Genomic DNA, 26,201 nt, shown 5'->3' with positions numbered 1-26,201 from the left:
TGTGAGTGTATGTGTGTGTAGTTGAATTCTTTTTCCAATAAAATGCAGGAAAAATGTTGAAATCCGTACTTTTCCCGTCGAAAGAAGTTTTATTTTGAAAAAAAAAATCAACCGGAAAAGGTGATCCTGGTTAGGGCACTCAGGTCGGTGATGGCAGGCGGCATCAACCTGACAGCAATTTAGCCCTAGCGCTTACACACCAAGCGTCTTAGACGCTCTATCGTCTGCCTCTGTCAGGTACGACAAATTACCGTTCACAGTTGTCACTTTCCCTCAGCTAGATTAAAAGAATATTTAAATGGATTCGTGAACCGGTTGGTGTTAGCATGACTGAGTCACGTTACATTGATATATGGTTAGCTAACGTTGATACACCCTAGCTTATTGCCAGGACATCGACAAACAAAGTTGTTCGAGGTTGTGAAACTTGTCATGGTTTTTAAGTTTTCCATGAATACTCGGGTCACCTTCAGTAAATCCTAATAATGACATTACCTTCTAAATAACGGACGGGTGTTATGTAGCGTCAACTTAGCGTGTCAACAACTCGTTGCTAATAACCCTGCTAACATGACAGTCAATGCTAATTCAGCTGCACTGGCTTCGTGTTGCTTCTGTCAGGGAAGACATTTCCCTCGGCGCCTTGACAATTTACACACTTATACTCCCATTTTTGGTATTTTTACATATCACAGCGCTTCCTCGTTGTATCGTTATCCATTATTTTCTACTGTTAATATTGCAAAAGACGTACTAGGTTTAGTGAGTTACAGTCTGTAAGTCATATTGGGACTGCCTTTAAATTGACATTAACCCGTGGGTGGTCGACTCATACTTCTCAGTTATCTGTTAACCCCACACCCTCACTGCTACATATAACCCTCCTTATTAAATGTTATGTAATTTCAGTGGTCCATTCTGTGTTGTCACACAAAGCTGCAGTGTTATGGATGAACCATGAAGGCTCAATTGCAAGTCACAGGTAAGTTAAGTTTAGTAGGCAATGGAAGTAATAGTGATTGCGTGACAGGACGCAAGACCTGTCACTCAGTTGTATTATGAAGTACGTGGTGGAAACTTGTGAAATTACTTTTGCATGGTTTTATTATTCTTTCCAGTGCTTTCGGCCAAGCTGAAGGAAAACAAAAAGAACTGGTTTGGTCCTAGTCCATATGTTGAGGTAGCTGTGGATGGCCAGTCCAAGAGGACGGAGAAATGCAGCAACACACACAGTCCAAAATGGAAGCAGGCTGTCACAGTGTAAGTACAGATGATGTCTTTATATCTGTGGGGAGGACTTTATCAATGAATTTTAAATTTTAAAATTTAATGTGAAGCAATAGCAAATATTGGACTGATAAGTGAAGCTTTAAAAGATGAATCTGTGTCTATTTGTCAAAAATCTCTGAGTCCTCAATTTGTCTGGACCTATAAATCAGATATATCACAATTTGGGTCAGTTTTCTTTGCATACTTAAAGTTATACAAATTTAACACGGCCCAAGTATAGTTGTTTGAGCACTTTACATTGCCACTGCCATTTTTCAGACTGTGATTTTGTTAACAGTTGCAAAGTGGCTAAAGCTGTTGTCAGTGACAGGAAAGGTAGCTCTGTTTCTCCTTCAGTGAAGGTTAGGGCTGCACTCAAGCACAAGTTCACTCATCATTGCAGTTTCATTATTGGGTAACCGTTGATGCCAATAATGGCCTTGATGTGTTGTAAATCTGCTACTTGTAAGCATTTAATAACTAGCATCAGTGTCTGAAGTTTTTCTCCAAGATGCTTCCAATTAAGATGAGGCGGTGGGAATAAAAAATGCTGGGATAACTGTAACTCTGTATGTACATTTGATCAGCTCTATCAACTTCTGACATAGAATCTAAACATGCAGTAAAATTATAAAATATTAGACTAATGCATATGTGGTCTATTGGCTGATTAATCTGTACTGATTTGGAAAATTATTTTCCTCTACTGCCCTCATTGCCTATCTGACTTTTTCCTGCTTTGCAGAATTGTGACTCCTGTCAGCAAGTTGATATTTCGTGTTTGGAGCCATCAGACACTGAAGGCTGACATCCTCCTGGGAATGGCAACGCTGGAGATCAATGAGACCCTTAAGGCTAATGAACTGAAGTGTGAGTTCACACATTCTCCGCAGCTGGATCGTGGGTTGTGTTTTTGTTTTCTTTATCTATTACACACCCAAAATATTGTCGGGGGAGGTTTATTCTTTCATTTATTTGCCAGACTTTTTCATCCAGAATTTCACAAAATATTGTCTCAAACAAGAAGGTTTTTTGAAGGGCTGTCATGCCTGAAGTATTGGACCAGGAAGGACAAAAGTCTCATAGGCATAGCTTATTTGTTTCTCAATCACCCTGTCAATATTCATTTTGTGAACTTGTTCTTTCACTCATTCATTATTTCTGCCTGTCAGCAGGATGTCATTGGCACATGTGGCAGAAAGTGCAGACGCTGCACTATTGTTATTTGAGAGTGCACTAGCAATGTATCATATTTTAATATTTCCCGGGATACTCTTGTTTTCCAAGCTTATTTGATTGACTGCAGGGACATAACTAATCATGTTTTTGTCAGAAATAATTCTGGTCAATATTCTGGGCTACATCTGCTGGTATCTTGGTATATTATGGAGAAGTGTATTCAACTTACTCATAATATACGGGGAATCTGGGGAAGTCTGGAGCGGCAGAGAGGCATGTTAGAGCAGTCCGAGATATGCACGACGGCAGTGCAACAGAGGTGCAGAGTGCAGGAAGAGTCACTGATAGGTTGACTTCATTAAGGATTGACCCTGTGCCTCTTCCTGTGATCGACATGCTGACATATGTGGTCAGACGGGAGTCTTCATGGACCATGATGTTTGCAGATGACTTTGTGATCTGCAGCAAGAGCAGGCAGCAGGTGGATGAGAATCTGCGATGGTAGAAATATGCTCTTGAGAGAATTTGAATGAAGGTCAGTCATAACAAGAGAGAGTACGTGTGTATAAGTGAAAAAGGAACCAGGTGGGGCAGTGAGAATGCAAGGAGAGATGGAGAGGAAGGTGAAGGAGTTCAGATATTTAAGGTCAACATTAAGTTCAGAGCAATGGGGAGTGTGGAAAAGAGGTGAAGAAGCAAATACAGGCATAGTGGAGTGGACGCAGATGAAGCTAGTGAATATATTGGTAGGAGATGTTTTACAGAGAGCTGCAAGGCAGGAGGACGGCCAAAGATGCAATTTTTGTGGCTGTGGTGTAGGATTGAATGCCATTAGTGGGTGTGAAAGATGAAGATGTAGATGACAGGGTAAGACGGAATCCCCATATGGGGAGAAACTGAAAGAAGAAGATTTGCTTCAACCAGCAAAGGGTATTTTGATATCCTTGCTGGCATTGCCTAAGGTCATGTTTCTTATCTCACCCCTTGAAAAAGGCATCTGATTTTGGCTTCTGAATTTACAGAAACAAATAACTTGATAATAAGATAGTTTTGAAAAAAGGGGGAGGCTTGTCTAATCTTCACAAAATGTTTTTTTCAAAGCGAATCCAACTGATATTGACGAAGTAAATGCACACAGTTGCCCGAGTTTTAGTTTAATGTGCTGCAAACACTTGTTTAATTGTGTCTGTTCCTCAGTGTGTGAGGTGGTCCAGACCCTGCAGCTGTGCTCTGACAGAGACTCCCGGGAAGTTGTGGGTGATCTGTCAGTGTGCTTGGATGGAATGCACGTGGACCCAGAGACCTTAGCCTCTGCGGAGAAAGAACAATGTAAGATATCTCCAGTACCAGGTCAGCTGCAGTTATTACTGCTGAGAACAAAAATTAGTCAAGTCCAAAAAGATAGCTACAAGCAAAGATTATCACCTTTAATTTGTGTTGTATTTCCATCTTTGTGTTGTTCAAGCTTCAGTCCCAAATGGAAATGCAAAACAGAATGGAGAAACCGGCAACAGGTCTGCTAAAATTTCTGCTTCTGATGCTTTTGATGCAAATTATGTTGCATTGGTTTAGTAAAACATCAATTTTATATGTTTACTATTAAAACGTACTTGTTCAGTGGCATATATCCGAATGTTTTTTGTTCTAATCAAAGGACAAGCAGAGATACGTCTCCTTCCAGTGATTCTGATGAGTGGGTGATCGTACCTAATACTCGCTCTATCAACGGTTCAAATTCCCCATCTGGATCACCAGGGGGCTCCACTGCTTCTCGTCCCCCGAGACCTGCCCGGCCTCCCCCTGCACCTGGCAGACCTGCAGCATCTCCAAGTATGAGGATACAAAATTAATATATACAAAACACGCATTGGTTTCGTCGACTGAGTTTTTTTAGGCTAGAAAAAAATCTCATGTTGTATTTTTATGATTTAGGATTGTCATTGTTTTGTTTCAAATTCCAAACTGACAGCTGGTTTGCTACAGAGCTGCTAAGTGCTACATCTGTAACAAAGTTTACAACAAGCAATTCAAATGGTGTGAATGTTTTAACAAATCAGGCGCATCAGTTATTTATTAGCACTAGCTTAGTTTACACCTTCTCCAGTGTAGTTATCTTCCTCAAACACCTGTTGGCCCTTCCCAAGCATTAGAGTTGTGTGAAATACTTACTCAACCCCATGAAAATATGGATTTTTTTTTTTTTTATTTGAAAGTGTATGGCACATACACTTGTATCCAAGTGTATGCACTCATTGTAACATGGAGTCACCCTGCATATACTGAAACACGATGTGCCCTTGCACATAAATGCTATCAATTCAAAACCACTGCTACAAATTAATTTTCAAAGAAATGCCTTCCCTCCAGCCTCCTCTAGCAGCTCTACTCCCAGCGAGCTGAGTGAAGTTCCGGCGTCCGATGGTTCCTCTCAGGCATCTGCAAGTGGCTGTTCAGATCAACAAGACGACTCGGGAGCCGGTGGTGAAACCCGAGGCCCTTCACAGACAGCAAATGCCCCCAAACCGGGGGCCTCTGCCTCAGCTGCTCCGGTCACAGCCCCACCCAGGATGACGCCCATTAACAGTGGCCCCTTACCACCTGGGTAAAAATAAACCTTTTTCTACAAGTAATTGGATTCAATCACTACTGTAGTATGTCGGAATGCTATCATTTACATATGTATTTTCAGTTAAATCACGAAAGTAATGACCTCACGCCCTGCTCACTCGTGTGTATTGTCTTTGCAGATGGGAGCAAAGGGTGGATCAAAACGGACGTGTGTACTTTGTTGATCACATCGAGAAAAGGACAACCTGGGACAGGCCAGACGCTCTGCCCACAGGGTACAAGAGTCAAGAATATTAGAACATTATATATGTAGAATATTATACAAATTCAGTTGCAATGCAATTACTTGATTAAAAGCACTATTATAAATCGTTTTATAATTGCGTCTATGCAGCAGTTTTTTAATCTGTTATGAGTTATGTGGTTATTACAACAGAAGGAATTTTACTAACTTGTCCGTCTGGTCATGGTGCGGGGTGGATTTCTTCGGTGTACTTTGTTAACACAGCACCCTCCTTTCCCTCAAGGTGGGAGCGCAGGGTGGACCCGATGGGCAGGGTGTATTATGTTGACCACATAACCAGGACAACCACATGGCAACGCCCCACGCAGGAGTCGGTGCGAAATTATGAGGAGTGGCAGCACCAGCGTAGCCAGTTGCAGGGAGCCATGCAGCAGTTCAACCAGAGATTCATTTATGGGGTGAGCGAGGGAGAGCAATTGCTGTTGTCATCACTAGATTTTGTCTTTGTCAATGCAAGCCGTTCTAGAGAATATGCTAAGAGGACAGCTCAATGAGAAAACAATATGAGCATCTTCTTCTTCTTCTTCTTCTTCTTTCGGCTTTTCCCGTCAGGGGTCGCCACAGCGAGTCAAATTTCTCCATCTAACCCTATTCTCTGTATCTTCCTCTCTCACTCCAACTACCTTCATATCCTCTCTCACTACGTCCATAAATCTTCTCTTTGGTCTTCCTCGAGACCTCCTGCCTGGCAGCTCCAATTCCAGCATCCGTCTACCAATATATTCACTATCTCTTCTCTGTACATGACCGAACCATCTCAGTCTGGCTTCTCTGACCTTCTCTCCAAAACATCGAACATGTGCCGTCCCTCTGATAGACTCATTCCTGATCCTATCCATCCTGGTCACTCCCAAAGAGAACCTCAACATCTTCATCTCTGCAACCTCTAATTCTGCCTGCTGTCTTTTGGTCATTGTAGCAGTTTCTAGTCCAAACATCATCGCTGGTCTCACCACTGTCTTGTACACCTTTCCTTTTATTCTGGCTGAAAGTCTTCTATCACATAGTACCCCTGACACTTTTCTCCAGCCATTCCAACCTGCTTGGACCCGTCTCTTCACCTCTTTTCCACACTCTCCGTTGCTCTGGACTGTTGACCCTAAGTAAATAAATCAGATATTTCTTTTTTGTGGCAGAACACAGCATGAGCATTTTAATGTTTTTGTCACAAGGCTTTGATTATATATCTACTTCATCATAAGACAACTATGTGAGAGAAATAAATATTCTTATGAATGCTGTGTGTCTCTAAAGTAACCCTCAAATCAAAAGTCCAGGACAAAAAGAAATGTTTTCCTGTTGAGGCTGCAATAGGAGAGTGTGTTACAGATAAAAAGTGAAAAAAAAACTCAACCTTAGAATGATTTGTCATAAATTCTACATAATATACATTTGTCCCATTTTTTCACTCTGCTGCTCAGCTCCAAGACCAGTTTGCAGCTACAGCCAACAAAGAGTTTGACCCGCTGGGACTACTGCCACATGGATGGGGTAAATATCACACAGCACTTTCGTTTTCAGCCATAGCTTTTGAAATGTATGTTTATTGACTGAAAATGCTTTTCAAATAATCTGTGATGAAATGCATTTTACTTTCTTTCATCTGTGCGTTTGTTTGGGCGTGCCTGTGTGTATCAGAGAAGAGAACAGACACCAATGGTAGAGTGTATTTTGTCCACCACCCGACAAGAACGACACAATGGGAGGACCCCAGGACACAAGGGTGAGTGTGCATGTGTGCATGCATCTTTGGAGTATGAATAATTGTGAATAAATACTCAAAATCAAACACCAGGAGCAATGCTTTATCATCACTGATCCATATTTTCCTGCTGAATTTTTTTAATAATTGTGGTTTGAATAAATATCAGATGCTCTTTGCATCGTGTTTCATTATTTTAGAAAGCTTACTTTGCATTATAGTTAAAACGTGGTTGAGCAAGACCCAAGTTCTGAACTTAATAAGTGCTTTAGCGATACTTAATGTAATTTTAAGGTCTTTTTATGTATGCATTTTTTGGTATCTTAAATATTAGTCATGTTGCAGGTTAACCTTTTATCCAATCACAATCAGTTGATTGCTGCAATAATTTCATTCAGTTTATCTTAACGATTGACATTTTCTCCTGTGAATTTCAGTTCCTGATACTAACAGTCATGTAATGTACATTTTTTTCCATCACAGATACCTCAAAAAATGTAGTTCTGAACCTTCCCATGCATCTGTATTTTTCAGGCTATTGAACGATAAGCCTTTGCCAGAGGGCTGGGAGATGAGGTTCACTGTTGATGGCATTCCCTACTTTGTCGATCACAACAGGCGAACCACAACCTACATTGACCCTCGCACAGGAAAATCCTCACTGTAAGATACTTGAATAATAATTCAAACAAAATGGTAGCCATAGTCTTCCATAAACTTCAGATCGCCTATCTTTTATGGAAGTGAATCTTTTTTTTTTTTTAATGGAGACGTTTAACTCAACAATTCTGGAAACAAATAAAGTCCAAAGTAATATCATCATTATAAGTGTCTCATTATGTCAAGTGATTTATGATATTATAAACAGGTGAAAGGACACATTCCGCATTTCAACGTGATGGCTCAGGAACCAAGCTTTTCATATGACCGATATACCACTTAGATTTTTATCCATTAATTAATTTTCTTCATTTCCACAGTGAAAATGGTCCACAGATAACTTACGTCAGGGACTTCAAAGCCAAGGTGCAATATTTCAGGTTCTGGTGTCAGGTAAGCGCAGTCTGAGCTTTGTCCCATAAGATCTTTGGAGGTGGTTCCTGCAAGCCGTTGTTTAACTTTCCCATCAGCAACTGTCGATGCCTCAGCACATCAAGGTCACAGTCTCCAGGAAAACCTTGTTTGAGGACTCTTTCCAGCAGGTGATTATACAAATTATACTTTCAATCTGTCTTGACTGTTAATTAGTATTATGTTGTCACATCAACTACGGTATTTGCAGCATTCATGGCATAAACCTGCAGCTGAACATCACTGACAGCGTTTTTTTAACTAATAAAGAGGACGTTGCAGTTTTCTTTCTGTGTCTGAAATATGTCCTTCCTTCTATGTACCTGTACCCAAAGATCATGAGCTTCCATCCTCAAGATCTGAGACGGAGACTTTGGATCATTTTCCCAGGAGAAGAGGGTTTAGACTATGGTGGAGTTGCCAGGTACAAATGTTACATTAATCTTAAAAAAAATAAATAAAACTGAACATTTGTGTTAACCTTTCAGCATACCTTACCACAGTTAGCAGAAAACAGCTCATGGATGACTGTGATGATTGCTTTAATTTCACTTTCCTGACACTCCCTAGTTTCACAAAATGCAACACCTGTTTGTTCACTTTCGCCCTAATTCCTGAGGTATATCCCGATCTCCAGTGTTATGTAAAATCATAGGGTAGCCTGTGACCAACTTACCGTGGCCTATGAAGGCGGGCACTGTTAAGATTGCAAAATCTGGGTGTGTCAGAACGCGAGAGGTCGCAGTTGGTTTCTTTAATCTTCTGTTGTTGGGCCTCTGATTTTCAAGTTTAGTTAAAAATGAGAAACTCCCGTGTTTTGCTGACAGAAGGGAGAATAAAACTTGATTTTTCTTTTTATTATTCCAAGATTGACCTTTATCTACACAAACCACCTGTATAAAATATGTTTGTATTTCCTGTTGTCATTCCTATTTGCAGAGAATGGTTCTTCTTACTCTCTCATGAAGTTCTGAATCCGATGTACTGTTTGTTTGAGTACGCCGGCAAAGACAACTATTGTCTGCAGATCAACCCTGCCTCGTACATCAACCCTGATCACCTTAAGTACTTCAAGTTCATCGGGCGGTTCATCGCCATGGTAACTGTGCCATTAATTCTTGCTCTGCCATCTGCTCGAATAAATAAGAACCGATTGAGATTACATAATGCCATTTTGCTGCAGTCGCATCACCTGACGGCCCAATGTTTTCTCCCTCCAGGCCTTGTTCCATGGAAAATTCATTGACACCGGTTTCTCCCTGCCCTTCTACAAGCGCATCCTGAACAAGCCCCTGGCCCTCAAAGACTTGGAATCCATTGACCCGGAGTTTTATAACTCTCTCATCTGGATCAAGTAGGTTTGGATTCCCAAACGTACTTGTTTAAATTCCACTTCCTTAAGACCTCTTTCCATTAGTTATCTCTATCTTAGACTATATGTAATATATATTTGTATGTTTCCCATGCATTCTGAAATGTCAACTCTCTTGCTTTCAGGGACAACAACATAGAAGAGTGCGGTCTTGAGATGTTCTTCTCAGTAGATAAGGAGATCCTGGGGGAGGTCACCACACATGAGCTGAAACCAGATGGAGGGAACATCCAAGTAACTGAAGAAAATAAGGAAGAGTACATCAGGTGCAGCAGCTGCGTTTACTGACTCCACAGCTTTTATATGTCGCAGAATGGCCGCAGCATGTCTGAACTTCTTGTGTCAATCACTCTGCTGCCGTCTCCAGGTTGGTGGCAGAGTGGAGGCTGTCCAGGGGCGTTGAGGAGCAGACACAGGCCTTCTTTGAAGGCTTCAATGAAGTTCTACCCCAACAGTACCTTCAGTACTTTGATGCCAAGGAATTAGAGGTAGTGATCTCTATATATTTTTTTTGTCTGCAGCCCTACCAAAAAAACATGGGATTAAGCATTTTTAGTTTTACAATAACATGTTTCCTATGTTGTCTGGTAAACCACAAATTTTTGGTCACATTCCACTGATTGTGCAAGCAGTCAATAATGTTTTTGGCCAATCAGTCTTGCATCAAGTGCTTTGTTTCCACATCAAATATCTGTGGCCGCTCTTCCCTTTTAGGTTATGCTGTGTGGGATGCAAGAGATAGACCTCGTGGATTGGCAGCGAAACACCATCTACAGACATTATGCCCGAAGCAGCAAACAGATTCTCTGGTTCTGGCAGGTTTGTTCACTCACAGTCAGGTGGCGCCACCAAATCTCCTGATTTATTGTTTTGGTGCTGTTGTTGTGCAGTTGTGTTGTGCTTTTATGCACATACACTTGGCCTGACCTTACTAGAATCAAGATCATGGTATCACATCTTTATAGGATATTTAGTAAAAATTAAATATTTAGATTTGAATATTCTCACATCTTAGAGAACAGTTTGTACTTGCACATCGACTGACACCAAGCAATCTGATGTCAGTTTGTCAAGGAGATGGACAATGAGAAGAGGATGAGACTCCTCCAGTTCGTCACAGGAACGTGTCGTCTCCCCGTGGGTGGATTTGCTGATCTGATGGGTATGCCAAGGAAGATCCATGTCCATCTGGTTGGAATTTGCACTTTGTGTTTACTTGCTTTTAAACACTCTTTACTATTACAAACAGGGAGCAACGGGCCGCAGAAGTTCTGCATTGAGAAAGTTGGCAAAGAGAACTGGCTCCCAAGAAGTCATACGTGGTAAGGCCAGTTTCGCTTTGTCCGTGGAATTAATTTATCCTCAGGTATTTCTTTCAAGATCACACCCTCTTTGTCACCGCTGAGTAAACCAGTTTTTAAATGTATTATTTGGTCTTTCTAATCTCTGACATTTGTTACATAATTTCACTTATATTGTAGTGCAGCTCTGAACCTTCACTGGTGAATGCATTACATTAACAGTTCGGTCATGCAGGAAATCTTGTTTTTTGATGCCAAATTCAAGTTCATAAGTGTGAAAAAAACAAAGAAACATGAATTTTATGATTTTGTGGCAATATATGGATCTATTTCAAAACTGTCTAATACCAGAACTTGTTTTTCTTTTTTTTTTAATCTAATTTGGATTATTGTGATACCTAATTTTCCTCCTCCAGTAATTTATCCGAATTGTTTTCAGCATCATGGGTAAAAGAATATTTGTCACTTTTATAAATGCTAATTTTCTCACTGCTGGACTAATGCAAGAATATCTTAAGTAAAAAAAATGGTCAAGTTATTATCCAAATTTGGCAAAAAAAAAACTAGCAAGTGTTGATTTTGTGGGCCTGTGTTTATTTAAATTCTATAACTATGGAAATAAAATATCTTAAAGGTCAATAATGGATGCCATGTTGCCAGATGTTTTTTTTTTTCAATTTATGGAGCAACTCAACTCTTAATGTTAAGCTCATACATTTCTGTTGTATGTAGGTCCAAAAAGATGGGCATGATGTTTTATTTTTATTTTTATTTATTTCTATTTTTTTTTTAAGAAAAGCCATCACACACAGACGGCAGGGCAGATTAAGCTATTGATCACAGAGAGTAATCTGATCTCCCTCTTATGTGTCCAATCAAGCTTTAATCGTCTAGACCTGCCTCCCTACAAGAGCTATGAGCAGCTGAAAGAGAAGCTCATGTTTGCCATCGAAGAGACCGAAGGGTTTGGTCAGGAGTAATACAACAGAGCCATGACCGACAGAAAGGGAGGAAGGAGCACCATTTATCTTGGACAAGAGCACTTTTTCCACCGGGGCGGACGCTCATGAATATTTCTACAACGCGATCATATGCAATAACAGCTGTTTGGAAGCTGTTAAATCCTCTCGGATGAGAGAACTGTGAATCCTCCTCCAGTCTGACATCCCACGTAGATGATCGGCCCCACCATAATACAGTTGATCTCACCCTGCACTCCCCAACCCCCCCGAGGCAGAAGAAGCAGCGTCATACCAAGTCACGCCTGCATTCCCCATGCAGTTATTTTTCACATGAATTGTGCATTAGACGCTTCAAAAGAACAATGTGTCTCGCCTATGCACAAGAAAGAGCACTTCAGAGGAAATAGTGACATTGATGTGTGCTATTTTTTTTTTTCTTCAAGATCATAGTTTACTCTCATTTTAAAATCTGAGAGCAGCATAAAAGGCAGGCACGTGGATATTGGTCCCTCAGACTTCTCTTTAATATGTCTTTGACAACCAATGAATGAATGGGTGATTTAATTTTTTTTTTTTTAAAAAGCTAAATGACTGGACTTGCACACCTGCAGTTTAATTAACTTTTCCTTATTTTAAATAACCTGCTTTTAAATATTAAACTAGTTTGCACATGCGACTGTGAACAGTAAGACAGTGTGATTGTTCTTAAAAGAGGTTGTATTTTTATGTGCAATAGTTTTGTAGCCCCCCCCCCCCCACACACACACACAATACTTTTCACCATTGTATAAGACTGGCAAATTTCAAAGGTGATGTTAAGCAGAACTTGTCTCTTAATTTGCAGAGGTATACAGTTGTACTGGTTTGGTTGTAATTTCATTTGATACCCTTGCCTTCCCAAACAGTTACATCCTGTATGTAATATTCGACCACCAGTGGTCAATTACTCTTACCGGTAAAAGAGATTGAAAGGTGTGAGGTACTTTATTGATGAGTAGAAGCAGTTACTGCTGAGATGGAGATCTTATTGTTTGATTGAAAAAACATAATTTGTAAGATAATGACCGACTCCCACTGAGTGGTAGCAAAAATCTCTGGTAGATGTTTAGAATCAGGAGTGATACTAGGTCACTGATGAAGATGTTGAATATGATCTATGATGTTTGTCAAGTGGCTCATGGTGTTTATGTACATATTAATCAGAATCATGTGTATAACATCTCAACACATGTATATTTCACCCTGGAAGTGCTCCCCCTTTGTGTTTGTGCAAAATCCGAGAATTAAGATTTGAAGTGAAGGAGTAGTGGATGGCCCTAGTTTTATAGGGTTCGGTGTGCTCAGATAGGTCCTGTAATCGTGTTTTCCATGTCTTTTACATAGCGTATGCTTACACAACAGAGTTAAAATCAGGTGGAATTTCACTTTAAATGACTATGGAATAAATGAGCGGAACCAAAGCATTCATTCAGCTTTTTTTTTTTCTTAACACTTGACTCAATAAAAACAAGTCACCAAATGTAACACTGTTAAATCACTACTACTCGGCTGTCCCATATTTCACTTTAAATTAGAATAGTCAAACTTGCCATCATCTGTTCTGCGATGTTTAATTCAAGATGAGTTGTTAATAAATGGTAACCCATACATAAATTACCATCCATACCCTTTACAAGCTGTATAGTTTGTGTGCTGAAAACACTGAGGATAGCTCGATCTTAGTTTGATTATGAATCCTTTTAAAATCACAATAACCAATGGTCAAAGTTCCCTTAAGGTCAGAGTGAAATGTGGAAAGGGCACATTCTTAAATGTTGCTGATGAGTTTAAGAATATTGTCGCAAGTAACACATCAGAACTTAGCAGTCACCACTGCCTGCAGCACCGCTGTTCACATCATACATCAAGACACAGTTCACATTCTGTCTTAAGGGTCCTGTAGGACTGCAGTTGAGAGCAGAGATGATTTGGGGAACAACAATATTGTGACTGAGATAATATTTATATGTAACATTAAATGTTAGCATCTCTACAAAAATGCTTCACTTCTGAATCACTGCTGCATTCCAAAAAAGAAAGTGAAGCAGCTGAATTAATAAAAATATGCAAGTCAAGATTTTAGAAGAATGATTGTAATGTAAATCATGTAGACAGTAATATTTTTTCTGTTTTTTTTTTTCCTCCATTTTTCGGTCTGTTTTGATCTGTTCTCTTAATTTGATAACTGATAATCAGTTGCTGGATACTGTTTTTATTAGAGTAGGTTTAATGTAACAGTGAAGTGGCTGGGAGAAAATAAAACTATTCTAATTCTTGGCTGCTGTAGGACACTGCTGTACTATCTACTACCCCTAAACGTTCTTAAATAGGGTTAATAAATTTGTCTTTTTTGTTTAAATAGGTATTAAAACTCACTAAATATGCCACAGTGTGTCAGTTACACAAACACACTCCATGAACGTGTTATTGCATTATATTGTATTTGAGCCACAAAAAAAACAACTCTTTATTCAAGATGGCTATTTTACTCCTATCACGAGCGCAATTTTTAAGCGCAAAATACAAAAAAATACAGCGAGAATGAAAAATGAAATAAGATATAACAGGAGACTAGGCGTTTCTTCTCCCTTTCCTTTTAGCATCGCTGGTCTCCTTGCGGTCTTTGTACCCTTTTCATTCACAAACGCGTTTCTACACGGCGGTATTTCTATGTAACACGACTTCCTGTTCGTCGCTAATTGACGTTACACTCTGTTGGAGAAGTTAGCAATGGCGCGTCCAGATGCGTTCAAGACTTTGTTATACGCCGTCAACAACCTGCTAAAGCAGGAGAAATACAAGGTGGCGTTGGCGGTTCTGAAAGGCTTCAGAAACGGCGCCGTGTGAGTCAACGCCCTATTTCGACTTGCTCAATTACAAGGAAATCAAACGCAAACTTTGTGACATTGTACATAAAATTAGCTGGAATGGACTTCCAGCTAATGTTGGCTGGATGACTTAATGGGTTTCCAGCCAACTGCGACAAGTCCCAGAGATGATACGGAATTCTGGAGTATCAGATTGCAAAGAGCAAAAGAAATGGGAAATTCCCATTTCAGTGTGGTCTAAACAGCGAAGGGAATGTTAATATTGTGGCCACAATATCCTCTTTTTTTAGAGGAAAAAAAGTTGTCGAAACCGGAATTTCTTGTCTTAACACATTCATGTCAATGTGTTCAACTTTGATAAATGTCCTGCCTTTCTAATTGCGCTTCAAATTTTAAATTACATCTTTTTTTTAATCTGATTGTTTCTATCAACATTTTTAGACTCTAATTTTTTTTCCAAATACTTCAAACTCCTCTAGTTTCAGGTCACATATTTTTAAAAACATTTTAATTTTCTATAGTTTTGTCCTCTCATTGAATTAATTTCTTGGGTTTCGTCTTTCATTTTCTGATCCAAATGCTCTTTTTCACACACACATATATTTCACTAGTTTCTCATTGTGTTCAGTGTTTTATTTGAGATGCAGCAAAATCCCTAAATAAAGACACGGCAAGTTTAGCTTTGCGTGACATATCAGTGCAGTCGACAACAGAGGGGTTACCACGATGCAGGTTAGAAAACCACCTGTGGAAGCTTGTGCATTGGGTTTATTAAACTGCAAATTTGCTCCTCATAATTAACTAATTAAAAATAAGGTGATACAGAAACTTTCATTCAGTGATCATTCAACTGTCTGCATTGATGTCAGTGATGATGCAAGTGCTCTGTCAGGGTTACCATTAAGTAATGTTTAAGTCATGTTTTTTGTTGGTTGAGGTGAGACTCCCTCACTGGTGTGTTTGCCTCCCATGTGCGAGCCGCTGCGTGCACTTGAAATGGATAATATGTGTTCTTTTAATATGCTTCTATTTTCGACCAATAAACCTCAGTCTGATTTGTTACTTCTTAAGATATGGAGCCAAAATCAGAGCGCCACACGCCTTGGTAATGACCTTCCTATTCAGAAGTGGAAGGTAGGGACTGACCGGTCATTTATTTCAAAGTACATAAGCTGAAAAGTGATTTTTGATGCTTGTTTTCGTGAGCGTCTTTTTCCTCTCCTGCCATCACAGTTTGAAGGACAAACTCAAAGCCATTCTGAAAGCCACGTATACCCACTCCAGAAACCTGGCCTACTTCGTGTTCACGTACAAAGGGCTGCAGGCTGTTCAAGAGAAGGTCCAGGGCAAGAGCTTGCAGTCTCACTCCTTCCTGGCTGCTTGTATCGGAGGATGGTTAGTGTTTGGGGAAAACAACAACATCAATAGTCAGGTATATGGAGTACATGATCCTATACTGGTTTCCAATGCAGGTTCTCATGAAAGAAGTTGCATGTCTGTCTGTCCATCCTACCATATACTCATCCATTCCAATCTTCCAGTATGCAAATTAAATCATGCATTTTCACAACATAGACATTTATATGTTTTTGATACTGAGCATCATGATGCTAATTTCCACCACCTACATTCTGGGAAAAAAAAAATCTCTCCATTTGTTCAACATATCCACTCACTTATTTTAAAAAGCATCATGAATCGAGTATATAACAAAATAATACATCAGCAAGAAAAAACAAAAATTTAGAAGGTATACTTCTCCTGGCTTTGCTCTTTTTTTATATCCTGTTTATACTTTTAACATTTACAAAATAAAAAATAAGGAAATCCATTCATTAAGGCTCTTTGCTTTTTACCCCAGATCAACATGTACCTGTTGTCCCGGATCTTGTTCGCTCTTTCTCGGCTGGCTGTGGAGAAAGGCTTCCTCCCCAGGCCGAAGCATGACCCTTTCCCGCTTTTTGCCACCCTGGTTTGGGGCATCGTCTTATGGCTCTTCGAATACTACCCTCACACCCTCCAGCCCTCGCTGCAGTCCTCCATGAACTACCTCTACCATGACAGCAACGTGTGGCACGACATCTCGGACTTCCTTATCTACAACAAGGCCAGGACTCCTGCTCAGAAATGAAGCTCCTGCTGCCCCCATTTGGACCAGCACACTACCATACAGTCACAGCACTACTGTTTTCTTGATATTCCAGCATATTTTTGGATGTTTTTAAATTATTTGTAGCGTTTATTGTATGGTTTACACTGCCTGTGGGTTTGTTAAATGCATGCATCAACTATTCATGTGCACAACATGGGGTAAGTGGCCATATTTGCTTATATTTGTATTACAAAAAGAGCTTTGAATAGCTTTACTGGCATCTACCCCATTCTATATTCCTCAGCTGAAATGTTCTGCCTCTGTAAAAAAAAAAAAAATCGAAAGCAGCATTTTGACCTTGAAGTAATACCATTCCTCCGCCTGTCACCAGAGAGGGTCTGCCTTTTAAAGCTAAGAGCATTTCTTTTTAGTAATGTCTTACTTTAATTCCATCAGTGTAAATGTTTTGAAGAAAAATCATGACATAATTGCCTCGTACTTAGTCTTTTTAAATATTGAGTGCCTGAATATTGAATTGGCAAGAAAAGTAAATGAAATATAAAAACAGCTAAAGGAAAATTACCCTAATAAAAACTGAAATTCTAAAGTCAATTCCTTTGTGCAAACTTGAGCGAGAAATTGAATCTGGTGGTAAAATGCAAAGCTTTGTCAAATTTGGATCAGATTTTTTTTTTTACATTTGAATCTTTCACTTTGGTCTTTGTTAAATCTTTGTTGAATCTTGAATCTTGAAATACAGACAGGAGATGGACTCTTCTGGGCTGTAGGTCATTTCTAGCAAAGCAGACAAAACGATGCAATGGCAGAGTGAGAATAATTAGAACGCAGCAAGATAATAAATTTTAAAATAATCAATCAGAACCTCAAGTGTAACAAATAATAAAAATCAATATTTCATGGTATTCATCCTGCGTGCTCTTCAATGTGAATCAGACTTTTTTGCGTAGTTTACTGTTATAATTATCCTATTTCCGTTATGACAGGACTTCTGTTTGTAGCTAAGAAGAACAGAAAAAAATGAATAAGTCTGATCTAGGAAAAATAGGAAGTGAAGTCTAACGTGAAAATTGCAGCGTTGGACTCTTAAATCGTGGCAGTTTACACAATGTTAGTCTACCATTTCCCATTGAAATAACAATTGCCACCAGACTCAGTGACACAAAGAGCTCTGCCAGGAGGCAACACGCTGATTTGAGGCATAAAAATAATTATTTGTAAAAAAAAAACAAGGGTGTCAAAAGCAGTTTGGGGTGTGATATCAATTGGAAGTAATGATGCTTTTTGTTCAGGTCTTATTTAGGTGAGAGGTTGCGCAGGTTTACACCTCAAAGGTACGCAGTGTACATTAGGAGGTGTGTCTGATCATGCTTTGGCAATTGTTTTCATGGGTGCAGTGACTGGAATGCAGAACCAGTTCCATTTCACACCTTTGGCACAATTTTTGGGTTGGGCCAGAGTTTATATAGCAGAAAAGTTGCAATAGCGAGGACACACAGTCAAAAGTGACACACTTAGACACACCGACAAATGGAAGGTAAGATTTGTGGTTCTTTCTTTATCCTCCTTGAGCATCATATTTAATAGTGTCTGATTTCATTGCATCCAGCTTGAGATTGTCACCAGTTCATTCCCAATATAGATTCTTTTTGTATTGCTTTTTCTCCTTTTTACAGATTTCACCATTGCAAATGTCAACCTGGTAAGATTGGAAAACCACAAGAAACACAGGACAGATGCCTTTAGCAGCTCCAAAACCCTGGTGGTCAGAAGAGGGGCCCCATTCATGGTCAGCCTGCAGCCGAGGGGCCGACCCTTCAACCCCAAGACGGACTCCCTGCGGGTTAAAGTCATGCTAGGTAGCTTTCGGTGAGATCTTTTGGTGAATGATGAGCAATGCTTTACTCTAGTGTTTTGACCAGAATCCTAGAAAATGCAGAGAAACAAGGCAAATGAGAAAAAAAACCTGAATGTGCCGGATAGTTATATGCTTTAAGGGATTTTTTGTTTAATTTGATAGCAGTCCTTTTTATTGCAGTCTACATATTGTATATTATGCTTAGTTTATTTGCATATATATATACATATATATATATATATATATATATATATATATATATACATTTTTAGTACATTTTGTAAATCAATTACATTTTTCCTCCATTTAGGTCGCCTGTATGCCGTGATGCCTGTGACTTTCTCGAGGAAAGTCTCTTCCTCTAGATGGGAAGCCTATTTCGACCAGAATGCAAACCTCCGAAAACCCACCATCTTCATTTCGTCTCCGGCATCCGCCTCGGTGGGGGTCTACAGCTTTCAGCTGTACGCCGTCACCGGGGACAAGAAGAGTTCCTGTGCCTTTGGCAAATTTACCCTGCTCTGCAACCCTTGGTGTGAAGGTGAGTTGGGCAAAAGTCAATGTCTGCAGGCGAAGCGGGGTTGTGTGAGGATTTCAGAGCAGTCGAAGTGTTGTTGGTAATACGCCAGCATCTTCAAACGTATCAAAACTTTTGCCTCCTGCAGACGATGCAGTTTTCATTCCCTTTGAGGATCAGAGGGAAGAATATGTCCAGAATGACTCGTCTTTGCTGTTTATGGGGACGCCGACAAATGTTGTGTCCAGACCTTGGTCCCTTGATCAGGTATGACTGTTGATTTCAGTACATAAGTGTTCTATATGGGAACAATATATATATGTATATATCCATCCATCTTCTGCCACTTGTCCTGCACTCAGGGCCCCACGGGATGCTCTAGCCTAATATATATAGTTATAAAATAAATTAATTTTTCAATGACATGCCCATAGTGCTGTTGTATTTATTTTGACCTTAACCCAGGGAACCCAGGTGGTCCCTGGGCTTTCCAGGTGCCCACCATTATTTCTTTTCTGAATGTCACAGCTGTTATTGTATAATACCAGCTATGGCATGCATGCATGCAGCTGCTAGTGCTACTGTTCGGATCAGCATGAGATCATTTGTACCTGTCCTTCCCAACCCTCATACCCCACTCTGTCTCTCTCGTTCTCTCTTTCTACCTCAACTGGTCCAGGCAGAAGGCCGCCCTACATTGAGCTTGGATCTGCACTAGTAAAAGGCAGTATTTCCAAACGTTTGCTCATAGGAGATGTTGGGTTTTCTTTAAATCGTAAACAGTGCCCTTCAGATCTACTGTACAAGGAAAGAGCCATCAATCAACCGTTTTGTGATTTGCCATCATTTAAAAAAAGATCAGACTTGACTTGACCTTGTGAAACACGGAAAACACTTATTGATGCTCCTCTTTGTTTTTCTCCCTGCTCCCTTCCCCATCCACCCGTGAAGAACGAGCCCGGAGTTCTGGAGGTGTGCCTGAACCTGCTCAAAGTCAGCCCACAGCACCAGAAGAATAGACGGCGGGACTACCTGAACCGAAACAACCCCGCCTACATCAGCCGGGTCGTGTCCGCAATGGTAAGGCACCCCACTCCATTCAAAGCAGCTGGGACTAAACATCTTGTCTTGTTCAAACTTAATATGTTGCAAGCTGAGGCTCGAGTTGACTTGCCTTCAGCAAAATCGTAAACACGAAGGCACACCTTTTGATGACTTTTGATTTTTACTGCAGTGAAACTGTCAGTCAAGTAGTTCATTTATGTGCTGCTGAATGTTTGGTCATGATTGGAAAAAATTACAACGCCGTCTTTCATGTAGATCAACTGTCAGGATGACTGTGGTGTCCTGAGAGGAAACTGGTCGGGTAACTTCAAAGATGGAGTCCCCCCGTCGCAGTGGACCGGCAGTGGGGACATCCTGAAAGCGTGGGCGCGCTCTGGTTGCCATCCTGTCAAGTACGGGCAGTGCTGGGTCTTCGCGGCAGTCATGTGCACAGGTGAGGGCGCTATAGCAAAGGTCAAAGTTTTCAACCGACAACCACAAAAAAAAAAACATAATCCTTGGAGACACTACCGGTAATAAAGTAAGCAGGGGTGTCAAATTCATTTTCACAGAGCGCCACATCAGCATAATGGTTGCTCTAAAATGGCCACATGTTAACGGCCACTCTTCAGCCACAATAAAGCTAGCTTTCACTGCTGCAGTAGTTTTGGATGCGGCTATCGTGAACACTTTCTTCTGCCATTGTAGTTTGGCTTTTAATCCTTGGACTATTTGGCATACTTATCTCCATGGTTGGTATCAAAATGGTGACGTAGATTGTACTCTTTGACAACCGCCGCCGCCTCATAACGCAAAAGACATACCGGTTTTTCTCCTTGAGGCAGAAACATGTATTTGCCTTCCCATCTTTCTTGAAACTGCAGTCCATGTGCAACAAATTTTCTCTTCCTGGACATTTTGGGATCATTTGTATTTCTCAATTCCACTTGTTGAAATTCGCATTGATGTGGATTCACGGCAATCTGATGGTGGGATCCCATCACTTTGGAGGTAACATGATCGGCATGAATTGTGGGAAATTTAGTTTATGGTCAGTGCACGCGTTTGGCTTTTATTTTAAGACAATCAGACCTTTTAAGACGTTCTTGCGGGTCACATAAAATGATGTTGTGGGCCACATTTGGCCCACGGTCCTTGACTTTGACACATCTAAACGGTTCCCGGGTTCACTGGAGACTCTAAATTGTCTGTAGTTGTGAAAGACTTCTTCCAGTGCCTAAAAGTCTGTTTTGATGCGTTTTCCCAGTCATGAGAGTTCTCGGCATCCCCTGCCGCATCATCACAAACTACGACTCAGCTCACGACACCAACAAGAACCTGGTGATCGAGGAGTTCTACAGCGAAACGGGCAAGAAACTGAGTCACACCAAAGACAGCGTATGGTCAGTGATTGCATATCAGCGTTTTGCTTTTCAATTTTTCCTGTTGAAGCAGCAGCCATGGCTAATCTTGCTCTGTGTAATGGTGACCCCCTTCTCTCCCCTTTCCCGAAAACAGGAACTTCCACGTCTGGGTGGAGTGTTGGATGACACGTCGGGACCTGGGCCATGACATGGATGGTTGGCAGGTTCTGGATCCAACGCCTCAGGAGAGGAGCGGAGGTACGTGCACACATTTCCCAAGCTTCCCTCTGAATTCAGCTTTGACTTCATTAATGAGAGATTGATTATTGTAATGTGGCGTTTCGACAAGGAAACAATGGCGGAGACGTGGAGGAGTTTAGTATTTTAATATAGAAACCTCAACAAACAAAAACAACTTTGAACATCCGGATTCACCCATATAAACCTGGCTTAACCACGCCACCCCCAGTCCTTAGTCCCATGGGGTGCGAGGCCAGACCCTTTTGTAGCCGCCACAGTATGTCATCACATGATGTGAATGAGAGGGTGAACGGTTGTACGTCTATAATGTGACCAATGAGTGAATGACTGTGCCTCTATATGATGCGTGAATGAGTGAGTGAATAGTTGTATTACTATGTGAATGAAGGAGTGAGTGTCTCTGTGTTATATGTGAATGGTTGAGTGAATGATTATGTGTCTCTCCATCACATGTAAATGGGAGGGTAAGTAGTTAAAAATCTAGAATGTGTGAATGAGTGAGTGAATGATTAAGTGAATAGGTGAATGTCTATATGATGTGTGAATGAGTGAATGAATGTCTATATAATTTCTAAGTGAGTGAATGGTTGTGTCGATGCAACATGAATGAACGAGTGAAATTCTCTGCATGATATTTAAATGACTGAGTGAATGGTTGCATGTCTCTATATAACATGGCTGTATGTTAATGTAACATGTGAATGAGAGAGTAAATGATGTATGTCACCATATGTGGCCCTGTGATTGACTGGCAACTTTAAGGTTTGATAAGTCGTATCAGTATTGAATGAATGAGTGAATGAATGAATGAATGAAACAGGTCTAATTCTGGTGTCTCCTTTCCCTGTAATAACCTGGGTGTCTTAATATCAGGAGTGTACTGTTGCGGTCCAGCGCCGGTGAAAGCCATCAGGGATAAGCGTGTCGACCTGCCATACGACGTCCCCTTTGTCTTTGCCGCGGTGAACGCCGACGTCTACACGATGATCGTGAGCCGGGGCCGGGTGGTGAGCCAACACAGAAACACAGAGCGAGTGGGATCTCTCATCTGCACCAAAGCCGTAGGCTTCCCCCAAGCGCAGAACATCACGGGAAACTACAAGCACATCAAAAGTACGATACCCAGAGAAGGAAAAATTCCATCCTGTTCTTCTTCGGTCCTCGGTTTGTGCATCCGCTCACCGTTTTTGTTCTGTTCCAGGCCCAAGTTCAACGATCTCATCAAGGAGCTTCACCATGTTAGAAAACTCAACATCAAGAGGAGGTAAAATTTTGACCTTTTTTTCTTTGTATTCATTTAAAAAAAAAAAACAACCCATGTCCATCTCTTTCAACGGCTGCCATGTTGTGAATTCACCAGGGGATGTGGATGTCTCGCTGATCCTGGATAAAGACGTTGTTGCCGGGGAGCCCATTCACTTCACCTTGAAAATCATCAACAGGAAGAAGGTGACCAAAACGGTGAAGGTTCATTTAAATGCCCAGGCCAAAGAATATAACAGCAGCCCCTCAGACACCTTCTGGGAAAATCACGGCATCACCCAGCTGGCACCCATGGAGGGTAAATTGTTTTTTAGATGTATAAATGATCCTAATTTCCCCCGCTGATTGGAGGATTAATGTCCCCTTCATCTCCGTGCAGTCAAGGTGACTGACCAGTACATCTACCCGGCTCAGTATGAGGACGTGGTGGGGGAGGACCACATCAACCTGGCCGCCGTGGTGGAGGACGTGGCCACTCAGGAGCTCATCCTGGTCTCCGAGGAGTTCAACATCACCAGCCCGCAGCTGCTCATAGAGGTACCAGGCATTCACAGTGACTTATCATTCTCCATTGTTGACTCACAAAGCTTGGAACAGCAACAATAAGAGGCGATCTATTCTCATGGTTCTCAATTCCTGAGAAACCCTGTGCAGCTGTCTTTTAAGACTTGTGATTCAGGATGAATGGTTGTTTGTATCTTCATTTAGCTCATTGCCAACTTATGACTGGATTGTTTGCTTTACTCTGGATTTCCCAATAAACCCTGAGGTACAAAGAGAGTGAATTAACATGAGTTGCGATCCAGTTCAATTTTAATATTATTTGCAAGTTGCTGCAGGTGCTCAAGAACACTCCATTTATTCATGTATTAACTTGTTTACTTGTCTCTTTAGTTTCATACTATACAAAAAGCAATAGTGCTGTTGACACACTGACTGACACCTCAGTCTGGCTAGAATGTCATGCAAATCCAGCTAAATGAATTTCCTGACTCGCCTTTTTCTCCCAGACCGTGGACAAAGATGCCTTTCTGAACATGGAACAAACTGCCACCATTACTTTCACCAACCCGTACTCTCATCCGGTGCACGGAGCTCTGACGGTGGCCGGGCCCGGGCTGATCCAGGGCAAGCTTCACTTCAGGTGAGGACAGACTTCGCCCCGTTCCTCATTCTTGGCAAGCGCTGTGATCAATCCCCATGACGAATGATTGACGTAATGCCGACCAAAAAAATGTTCCAGCATAGTTAGAGGCTGTTTCACTTTCTTTGTTTTACTTTAATGAACTTTCCATATCCAGGACATGTGTGGCAGGTCTGGTTGTCTTAGCCACTCTGCTGTGAGAATTGGAACTGACAGAATGAAAGGCATCTTTATTTCATTGGCTGAAAAGAACTCGTAACAAAGTAACAAAGCAAGCAGGTCATTACTCTTGTCACGTTACATGCAAATATCACACTACGTGAGTCTGTACTCTTGGGCAAATCGGGAATCATGAAATACCTTTTTGCAAGCACTCATATACAATATATGATATATTTAATGTAGCACTTCTGCCTCACAGAAGAAGGTCCATGGTCCGATTCTGACTATGGAATTGAATGGGCTTTTCCTCCCACGGTCCAAAAATGTGTAGTAGGTTCATTGACCTCAATTGCCACGATGTGTAAATGAGAGAGGGCACGGATGTGAGCGATTGGGGGTGTCTCCATATGACATGTGATTGAAAATGGTTTTATGCCTCTACTGTTTGCACGTCAATGGACGTTCTCAGTCATCCAGGTCATGAAGACATTTCACCACTCATCCCAGAGGCTTCTTCATTTCTAATGACCTGTGGCGAGTTTCCAAGTGGAGAAATTTAAGTCCAGTTGCCATGACAAGATTTCAATAATAATAATAATAATTGTGTTTGGTGTCTCATTCACACATATGATGTGTGAATGAGAGTGGATGGTATGTTTACATTAAGTGTGGATGAAAGAGTGAATGGCTCCATTCGCAGTTCATGCAAATAGTTATTACACAGCAGTTTGAAAACCCTGGTCTCCCTGCAGGTTGGTCCTGCTGCGTCCAGGAGGAAGGATGGTGCAGCAAATCCCTTTCACCCCTGTCATGAAGGGAAAAAAGATGCTCCAGGCCAGCCTGGCACTCGCCAATATGAACTCCACCATCAGAGGCTTCAAGATGGTTACGGTCATTTGAACATGTTTCTTTCTTTTTTTTCTGTTTGCCTTTACAAGTGTGTCACCGGTCCCTCAAGCTCTGTTTATGGAACGCACACCTATCTCTCTGCATGCAACCCTGTTTTTGAACTAAACGTAGAAGATACCAAGAATCCATCTTTGCAGAATCTATCGATACCCGCTATACCAATCATTCTCTTTACAGTTATGATAATGTGAATGTAAATTAGTAATTTATTTATTATCAATACTTGAAAATGTATTTTTTGCATTGAATTTTATCCCCACTATGTGAACCCTACCCGCTTACTTGAAACTGCAAATGTTCAGAGAGTAGATCGTCAATGAACTGTGTGTTATTTGGTTTGTCTGAAGAAAATCATCACAACTATTTTGGTATCTGTGACTGTTTTCATTAAAAAAATAGGTCAGTTCTAAGTAAGCACAATAGATGAACTTATTCATCTAATGCACATTAGAAGAATAAGTTCAGCTGAACGTTTGTTTTTTCATATTTTAGAATAGATTGCCATGCTGTTTTGCAAGTCTTGCATAACTTCAAAACCACTTGATTAATTGCTGAATTACTCATCCTTAACATGGTTTTGAAACATGTATTAACTTCAGTCCAGCTTGCCAATGAAATTAGTCGTGATGTGACAAAAAAAGAAATTCATAACAAATGTTGAAAATATCAACATACGAAACATAATAAATACCCATATTAATGATAAAATTATATTAAGTAATGGATTAATTTGATTAATGCTGTGATAATTGAATGCAAGTTAAAAATATCTTGAATTAGTTTTAATTTCAATTAAAATATATATAAAAATAATAACATATCAAAAATAGCATGCAGTTTTAGATTATTTGTAGAAATTCTTGGCTTTGCAGTTCCTTTGCTCTCCTAAGGAGAGCGCTGTCTCCCCAAAAACTGAGCAGCGCCTACATGGCTGCATGCATTTTACATATTTCTATATAATCTATGCGATCACT

The 26,201-nt window shown here is 40.6% G+C and overlaps 3 protein-coding genes across 5 annotated transcripts; all 3 read left to right on the top strand.

Annotated features, from left to right (window-relative positions):
* The first annotated feature begins 118 nt into the window (after positions 1-118).
* Positions 119-12,403, top strand: itcha (itchy E3 ubiquitin protein ligase a). The gene is made up of 24 exons (XM_086149809.1): positions 119-237; positions 910-982; positions 1,119-1,260; positions 2,015-2,139; positions 3,646-3,777; positions 3,914-3,962; positions 4,103-4,278; positions 4,816-5,050; positions 5,196-5,291; positions 5,544-5,718; positions 6,742-6,811; positions 6,959-7,043; positions 7,557-7,685; positions 8,003-8,075; positions 8,153-8,224; positions 8,429-8,517; positions 9,033-9,192; positions 9,314-9,447; positions 9,591-9,731; positions 9,833-9,953; positions 10,180-10,284; positions 10,531-10,627; positions 10,715-10,787; positions 11,647-12,403. The coding sequence occupies exons 2-24, from the start codon at positions 958-960 to the stop codon at positions 11,744-11,746; spliced, it is 2,604 nt and encodes an 867-aa protein (XP_086005935.1). The 5' UTR covers positions 119-237; positions 910-957; the 3' UTR covers positions 11,747-12,403.
* A 2,047-nt stretch (positions 12,404-14,450) lies between these two features.
* pxmp4 (peroxisomal membrane protein 4) lies at positions 14,451-17,563 on the top strand. 2 transcript variants are annotated; one of them, XM_086149801.1, is made up of 4 exons: positions 14,451-14,610; positions 15,667-15,729; positions 15,829-16,027; positions 16,457-17,563. In XM_086149801.1, the coding sequence occupies exons 1-4, from the start codon at positions 14,498-14,500 to the stop codon at positions 16,724-16,726; spliced, it is 645 nt and encodes a 214-aa protein (XP_086005927.1). In that variant the 5' UTR covers positions 14,451-14,497; the 3' UTR covers positions 16,727-17,563. The 2 variants fall into 2 exon arrangements, with proteins under 2 accessions (XP_086005927.1, XP_086005926.1); XM_086149800.1 differs by lacking the exon at positions 14,451-14,610 and having other exon boundaries at positions 15,356-15,729.
* Positions 17,564-18,162: 599 nt separating this feature from the next.
* On the top strand, positions 18,163-25,590 carry tgm5l (transglutaminase 5, like). Of its 2 annotated transcripts, none has more exons than XM_086149797.1 (14): positions 18,163-18,242; positions 18,382-18,564; positions 18,874-19,104; positions 19,229-19,347; positions 20,032-20,160; positions 20,401-20,578; positions 21,392-21,527; positions 21,643-21,746; positions 22,623-22,862; positions 22,951-23,013; positions 23,110-23,310; positions 23,392-23,549; positions 24,023-24,156; positions 25,071-25,590. In XM_086149797.1, the coding sequence occupies exons 1-14, from the start codon at positions 18,236-18,238 to the stop codon at positions 25,216-25,218; spliced, it is 2,031 nt and encodes a 676-aa protein (XP_086005923.1). In that variant the 5' UTR covers positions 18,163-18,235; the 3' UTR covers positions 25,219-25,590. The 2 variants fall into 2 exon arrangements, with proteins under 2 accessions (XP_086005923.1, XP_086005924.1); XM_086149798.1 differs by having other exon boundaries at positions 18,195-18,242; positions 18,382-18,574.
* The last annotated feature ends 611 nt before the right edge of the window (positions 25,591-26,201 follow it).

This window comes from Fistularia commersonii, chromosome 7, assembly GCF_037954325.1.
Source record: "Fistularia commersonii isolate RoL2024-O1a breed Wild chromosome 7, RoL_Fcom_v1.0, whole genome shotgun sequence".
NCBI classification, from domain to species: domain Eukaryota; kingdom Metazoa; phylum Chordata; class Actinopteri; order Syngnathiformes; family Fistulariidae; genus Fistularia; species Fistularia commersonii.
The sequence above is the reverse complement of the archived record's forward strand: the minus strand, read 5'-3'. Positions and strand labels throughout refer to the sequence as shown.